This window comes from Gregarina niphandrodes (genome assembly GCF_000223845.1).
Source record: "Gregarina niphandrodes unplaced genomic scaffold scaffold00029, whole genome shotgun sequence".
Lineage (NCBI taxonomy): Eukaryota > Apicomplexa > Conoidasida > Eugregarinorida > Gregarinidae > Gregarina > Gregarina niphandrodes.
In genome coordinates, this window is record NW_011645798.1 from 27,774 (window position 1) to 35,184 (window position 7,411).

At 54.3% G+C, this 7,411-nt stretch overlaps 3 protein-coding genes across 3 annotated transcripts; all 3 read left to right on the forward strand.

The window, feature by feature from the left end:
• Positions 1-102: 102 nt before the first annotated feature.
• On the forward strand, positions 103-1,560 carry GNI_120130 (hypothetical protein; the record flags this gene model as incomplete). The annotated part of the gene is made up of 1 exon (XM_011133528.1): positions 103-1,560. One exon carries the CDS (start codon positions 103-105, stop codon positions 1,558-1,560), a length of 1,458 nt encoding a protein of 485 aa, XP_011131830.1.
• Positions 1,561-2,202: 642 nt separating this feature from the next.
• Positions 2,203-3,795, forward strand: GNI_120140 (hypothetical protein; the record flags this gene model as incomplete). The annotated part of the gene is made up of 1 exon (XM_011133529.1): positions 2,203-3,795. One exon carries the CDS (start codon positions 2,203-2,205, stop codon positions 3,793-3,795), a length of 1,593 nt encoding a protein of 530 aa, XP_011131831.1.
• A 1,875-nt stretch (positions 3,796-5,670) lies between these two features.
• GNI_120150 (hypothetical protein) lies at positions 5,671-7,365 on the forward strand (the record flags this gene model as incomplete). The annotated part of the gene is made up of 1 exon (XM_011133530.1): positions 5,671-7,365. One exon carries the CDS (start codon positions 5,671-5,673, stop codon positions 7,363-7,365), a length of 1,695 nt encoding a protein of 564 aa, XP_011131832.1.
• Between the last annotated feature and the right edge of the window lie 46 nt (positions 7,366-7,411).

A 7,411-nucleotide genomic window follows, 5' to 3' on the forward strand; every position in this document is an offset into this window, starting at 1 on the left:
ACTTGGCAACCGTTTATAAAGAAATGGCGGCCGGTAACCAATGAAGACTACGACTTGCTCCTGAACCAGCACTTCAACCCCCAAGAGACGAACTCGAAAAGAATGCACGAAGAAGAATACAACGACTTGTACAAAATCGCGGTCCTCGGCACAGTTCCGGATTCCCGCTCCTGGTCCCAAAAAGTCAGTCAAAGAGTGTTGGAATACGCCGCCGTGGCCACCGTAGTCGCGGTGCTCCAATACGGGCTTTGCTCACAGGGCTTCTGCAAAAGCATACCGGATTACTGCAGCAACATTCAGAGCTACTTGACCGGCAATGGCTCCACCACTGGCGACAGCACCGCCGTGGCCCCGATGGCCCACGGTTTGTACCAGGCGCAAACGACCGAGGCCCCGGGTCTTTTGCAGGGTCTGGTGGGCACCTTGACTACAGCCGCAAAAAACCTAGCTAGTAATGTGGTGGCCAGTAATTTCACAGAAACCCGTAACTTGACGGAGACCCGTAACAACTCAGCGTTGGAGACGTTGGTTAGAAAGTTGGCAGCGGCCAACATGGTGGCGACGAGTGAACCCGCGGAAGCTGCGGGCATCCCGCCTAGGTTTGCGGAGATCTCGTTCGACATGGCGTATACAGCGTCTAAAGAGGTGAGGGGCGCTTTTATGGAGGCAGTGAGCACGGTCTGCGAGAAGTGGAATATGGCTGCTGCGGACTTGGAGACGGTGTTGAGGAGAGTCCCCACTCAACCGAGTACATTCATGTGTCCCAAGCTTCCGACGATGAGCTTCGCCGAGTTGAATAGGCCTGGCCTGTTTGTGGACCCCGGGACTGGATGGGACTTGCAGCGGTTGCGGGCGTCCTTTAGCAAGTGTGTGGACATGGACTTCAACCCGGAGAAGACGGACATCTGGCTTGGCGCTTTGGGGCCAGAGTGGGCGCCGCGCCACCGGACGTGCGGCCGCGCTAGCGAAGGCACCTTGATGTGCCGCGGCTTGGGAGTAAGCAACCCACAGTGCTTTGACTTTCATCCCGAATGGGAGAACTATCCGGGCGGCCTCGGTTTCTTGATTGACATGATCGATCGAATCTTTCGTCCCATGGGTGACGAGGACTGCGTTGTTCGTTGCGGTGGTTCTGACACCGGGGGAGAGCTTTGGCTCAAGAACGCCGAGGAACGAGACGCGGTCCGAAACGCTATGAGCGGCCGCATAAATCTCGGCGATGCGTGTACCCGGGAGGGACTTGAACACTTCGTGCAAGCCGCTCGGAAAATGTACACACAGGCGGTGACGCGAAAGTACCCGCCCGACGTGCGCCACTACCACACGGAAGATTGGCGACTTCTTAGCCGACTCTGGTTCAAAGCGCCGTGCGGCGCCGGCATCTGGAAACCCGGCGAACCCTTGCCCACGTGCGCGTGTGCAAAATTTAGCATTTCTTGCGAGACTGACAACCACTTCAAGATCTCCTACACCGCAAGAACGCCCGAAATCGCATTTGCCGCCCTCCCCCCCGGTCTCAAGCTCGAACGCTGCGTCTACCAGTGCCTCACTAAGATCTAAGCAGATGCCAACGTAGCGACGCCACGCCAGAACCGGAACCAGTTAACACCAGCGAGAATAGTAGTCTGATCGATCGATCCATCCATCCATCCATCGGGATCGCTGTCGAGTAGCCAGTCGAACCCGGTGTCGAATAATTCCCTCTCTCTCTTTTCCGGGTTTGTGCGCGTGTTCGAACGCGCGCACACACTTTCTTTGTGCCATTTCCGGCCTTTAACAAGGGACAGCAGACGTCGCATGCCCACCCACGTACAATACCCAATGCGCAGAACTTGGCCCTAAGCAGGCTGAGGCAGGAAAGGGGTCCAGCTTGGGAATGGTTAAGCTGATAAGACGGCAGCGATGACAACACTCGAGGGTATGCGAGAGACAGCGAAGTGAAGGTGACACCAGTTCGCCGACCTGTCTGTATGAAGACATACTAGGAGGGGGCATTTGACTGGCCCACGGTTATGATGAGTTGGAGATGAGAGATTGACGGCCTCCGTGGAACGGCTTGGCAGCTGTGAGTGGTGTCGTAGGAGGTTGTTCGAGGTGTCAATGAATGTGTACTGCAATGACAGTAACCGTCTTAATCTTCCTTGCGGTCTCGTTGCGTCGCGCCTTTGTTGGCGAAAAATATTTTTCTTTTTCTGGGTGCTAATGAAAACAAACGTGTGCGGACAATCGAGCGGCCTGGCATCAAGTGGGCTCTTGTCTGTGTTGTATACTGGTGGGGGTGAGCAGACGAGCCTTGAGGGCTGCACCGCGAAGGTGGCAGTAATTGACGGCCTCAAGCGTTGCCAGCCCCTCGAGGTTCTGGTCGTGGCGGACCGGAAGGACCTTGCGAAGCCAGCCAAGCGGTTCGACCTTGGACAGCATGGGGTCCGACTGATAGTGTTGCCGCCAATGGGCCTAGATGGCGAAGGTGACGATGCAACCGTGTGCAAGTTCGAGGATGAGCGCCGACAGCGCGGCAAGCAACATGATCGGTCAACCCTGATTGATACTGGCGCAGCTGATTTCCACCGTGCCGTTGACTCCTTAGCGACCAGCATTTGGGAAGGTTTGGTGTCATCCAAGAATCCCCTCCACGCCTTGGACAAGCGAGTTGCGGACCGAATTTTCGAGGACATTGTGCCGAGGAGTATGGCGCCGGCGCGACCCGTGGAAGGCACTCGGCGACCCTTTATTAAGAAGTGGCGGTCGGTAACTGAGCAGGACTGCGAATTGCTCTGGAAGCAGCACTTGAGCGCCCAGGAAACGAACCCGAAAATGCGCGAAGTAGAAGACGACGAATTGGCAGCCTTGAACAAGATTACAATCCTCGCCTCACTTCCCAAGGAACCCGGATCGCGCTCGTCCTCCAAACCCCGCTCCTGCTCCAGCATGCTGTGTCGGAAAGCAGTGGAATGGATCCTTGTAGGGATTGCAGGCATAGCCCTGCAACAGTGGGCTGAATCACTTGGCTATTGGAGCGGCATCAAGAGCATCTGGAGCCCCCTAGTCGACGGCACTGTCATGGCCAATGGCACCGCCGTGGGCAATGAAACTATCCCCATGACCCACGCTCTGCACCAAGTGGTCGAGGCTCCAAGCGTCTTGCAGATAATGTTGAACAACTTTAGACAAGTAGCGCAGGACTTCGTAAGCGACTTGAGGCTGGCCGAAAACCGTAACCCGAACTTAACGGAGTTCTCGAACTTGACGGAGTTCTCGAACTTGACGGAGTTCTCGAACTTGACACAAGCCAAGCTGCCTATGGGTCAGTGGGTGAATCATGATTCGTTGAATAGGTACGGATTGTTCGTAGACCCTAAGACGACAATTGACCTGCAGTCGTATCGCGCGCCGAACGCCGTGTGCGTGGATATGTTTTATAACCGGGCGAAGACAGACGTAAAAGTTCGAGAACTTATGTTGACGGACCACGAGCTTTGCGGCAAGGAGAATAATGGTACTCTGATGTGTCAAAACTTGATAGTACGCAACCCCCAGTGTTTCCAGTTTGTGTCCGGAGACGCGAAGGATCCACGCGGTCTATATTTCTTGTGGGACATGATTGATAGAATCTTTGGTCGTGAAAAAGGCGACAAGGACTGCGTCATTCGTTGCGACCATGCCGACGTAATGAAAGAACGGATGTTCAGTCGGATCATAGCTTCAGCTAGACTCTTTGATCCGGCTGACAAGATGCGACTGTTCCGTACGACTGATGCAACCCCAACCATGAACTTAACACAGACCCAGAACTGAGCGGACAAGTTGTCAGCCGATAATCCCCGAGCCAAGTACCCGCTCGAGCAAATGTTACCACCATCTCCGATGACAACAATCAAAGAACCAACTCGACCAAAAATGGCACACTTCGTGTCCAAAAATGGGTTTTTACGTTACCACTACGTGCTCCACTAGCGAGTACGCCATTGCGCTCGCCGGCCAGGTGACCTGATTTGAAGTGCGCTAATTCAATGAATTTGTCATCTGCCCTTCGAGGACGACTCCTTGCAAACTTCGCACACATCTTTTTGTTACTATTCTCCTTCGGTCAATGACTTACGTGCCTCGATACCAACAACCCACCCTCCTATATCACTGGGTGCTGGAAATACATGACTACTGGCCACCTCGTTCAGCGGAGACCGGCTCACATAAAATTACTTGCTCGCGGTTCTGACCTATACCGCCCCCAAGGCTTACGAACGTACGACGGGCGACTCCCAATGGTAATCAAGGACCGCGTCAATGCTGACTACTGGTAGCTCCCGACCCGGATGCGCAGCTTGTACTGAACACTGACGCCAGTCAGTACGCGGTAGGAGCGATATTAGGCCAGGTCAACGATGGCAGGCTGGAAGTGGTCGAGCACCAGAACCTATTCCAGCTACCGTCACGCAACGAGTTCCTTGTGAAGGACGACGACTTCCCCGGCGGACGAGTTGCAAATCTCCTCAAAAGAGGAGGCGGCCTCCACCGTAAGACCAAAAAGTTGTACGTCCCGACTCGGCTTAGTTCTAAGCTAACTGCTTGGTACCATATGGTAGAGCGCGGCGGACGTCAAAGCGTCACTAAGACCCTCAGGAACATGTCCGAGCTGTTCTGGTGGCCACGGTCCAAGGAGTTCGTACAGCACTTCGTCCAAGAGTGCGCCGTTCTTCATGAGTAGGGTAAGAGTGGATTATGTGGGTCCTAGAACATTCCAAGGGCAGGAGTACTACATCCTTGTGTGCACAGACCACGCAACTCGCTACACTGTAGCAACAGCAACGTTGGTGAAGACGCTGCGGTAACGCGCAACCCGTTTGCAGAAAGTGTAGTAGGAGCGTTGGGGATACCCTTCGAAGTATACACGGACGGCGGAACAGAGTTCAGAAGTGACTTCCACGACTACGTGACTTCCGTGCTGAAAGTCAATCAACCCCGCACCACACCTGCCTCGACAGAATGGACTAAACGAATCGAATCACCGCACCCTCGAGGTCCATAATGTCCAGAATACCTCGGGACGGTAACTATTGACGCTGTTGCTTGCCCAGGCAGTGTACGTCTACAACGTGACGATCCACAGCGCCGCAGGGATGTCTCCTATGCCGGCCGTAGCTGGCAGAGAGCCCATGCTACCCGGGTGGTCAGAAGAGGGATCTCGGTCCATGGGAGAAAGGTTCATCATGACCAAGCTACTCGACGCGACGAGGCCACAAAACATGCCCTGGTGCTCACCGAACCACCGACAGCGAAAGGCGAAGACTTCTAGCTGGGAGACGTTGTAGTCGTAAGTACCATGGTCGAGCCCGTCCAAGCCGTAATCCGTGATAAGGTCAGAATGGATAGATACCAAGCCAGTTGGTCGAACCAGTTGCTTTGTCCGGGGACACGCCCGTCAGTCACGTTGACATGTGCACGCCCTTGCAGAATATGACCAGGGTCTCTCATAGTCACGTCGGTGTTAGCCCACTGGTCTAGTTATCGTTTTCCTTCGTACTCCTGCTGTGGACGTCGAGTCTCGATCACTGTAATAGACTTCTTCTAACATGTTGGCTTTGGGCGGTGTGCCGACTCACACCAGCTTTTGCTTTGAACGGAAAAGGGGCAAAACAATAACGGCTGTGTGGTCTTATTTTTTTCTCTGTAATGAAAACGAGTGTATGCGGAGAATCGAGCGGCCTGGGACTAAGTGGGTTATTGTCTGTCTTGTATACAGACGGGGGTGAGCAGACGAGGGTTGACGGCTGTGACGTGAAGGTAGCAGTAATTGGCGGGCTTGGGAGTCACTTGGAGGTTCTGGTTGTGGCGGACCCGAAGGACCTTGCAAAGCCGCGTTCCAAGTTCGACCTTACACAAGATAGCGTGAGACTGTTGGTGATTCCGCCCGAAAACTTCGATGAGTGGTGGGGTGAAGGTGACCATCTCCCCGAGTACCTGTTTGATCCGCAGACGAAGCACGGCAACAACGAGAGGACCGAGTTGGACGAACGCGCGGAGCTGCTTACGACACGGGTGGCTGACTACCGCCGATCCGTGAACTCTTTGGCGACCAGCATCTGGCACGACTTAGTGGCGCCCAAGAATCCCCTCGACGCGTTGGACCAGACAGTCGCCGACCGAATCTTTGAAGACCTTGTGCCGAGGACTATGGCACCTGCGCAAGCCGTAGAAAATGCTCCGCGACCCTTTATAAAGGAGTTGCGGTCGGTCACGAAAGAGGACTACGACTTGCTGTGGAAAGAACACTTCAACCCTAGAGAGACGGACACCAAAATGCGCCAAGTAGAATACGACGACTTGACAGCCTTGCACAAGATTGTGATGCTTGCTGTAGTTCCCGAGCCGACACCGTGCTCCAAAACGAGCTCATGCGCCAGTGTGATCTGCCGGAAAGCGGTGGAATGGTCCGTCGTGGCCGCGGCCGCTATAGCACTGCAACAGTCCCTTCAAGCACTAGGCTATTTGGCCGACGTAAAGAGCATCTGGAACTCCGCGGCCAACGGCTCTGTCATGGCCGATTGTGCCGCCATGGCACCGATGGCAGACAAGCTGCAGCAAGAGCTTACTAGCAAGGATCCTAGTGTCTTACTGAAGATATTTGGCAACCATAGAGACGTGTTTAAGGACCTGGTCGGGAGTGCAGTGGAGGCGGCACGTAACAGTACCCCTCATCTGCCTGTGGGTGAATATGTGAACGATGATTTATACGATAGGTATGGTGTGTTTGTGGACCCTCAAACGAAAACTGACCTGCAGTCGTTCCGTACACCGCGTGCCACATGCGCGGCCATAACAGCCAATTCGTATAGCTGGGACGTCCAGGTCGGCGACAAGCTTATGTTCACGGACTCCAACATTTGTGGCTGGGAAAATGACGGCATCCTAATTTGTAGCAACTTGCAAATTCGAAACCCTCAGTGTTTCCAGTACGTGTCGGGCGACGCGAACCACCCACGCGGTCTCTTCTTCTTGTGGGACATGATCGATAGAATCTTTGGTCCGGAAAAAGGCAACAAGGAATGTAGCATTCATTGCATCAACCCGGACAGCTGGAGACAAGAATTGCTGCGCGAGCGAAACAAGTATTCAGCCGGAAGGATGAATCCGGCTGACGAGATGCGACTGTTTCGGACAAACCCCGCGTGGCACAAGGTCGAGAAATCTTTAGAGGCCGTGAAGTTTACGAATGCCGCCACCTCTACGCAAACCGTTAACTCTACGCAGACCGTTGACTCTACGCAGACCGTTAAGTACACGGAGACCCCTTACTCTACGCAGACCCTTAACTCTACGGAGGCCCCGAACTCTACGCAGGCCGTTGACGTCTACGCAGACCGTTAAATACACGGAGACCCCTTACTCTACGCAGACCCTTAACTCTACGGAG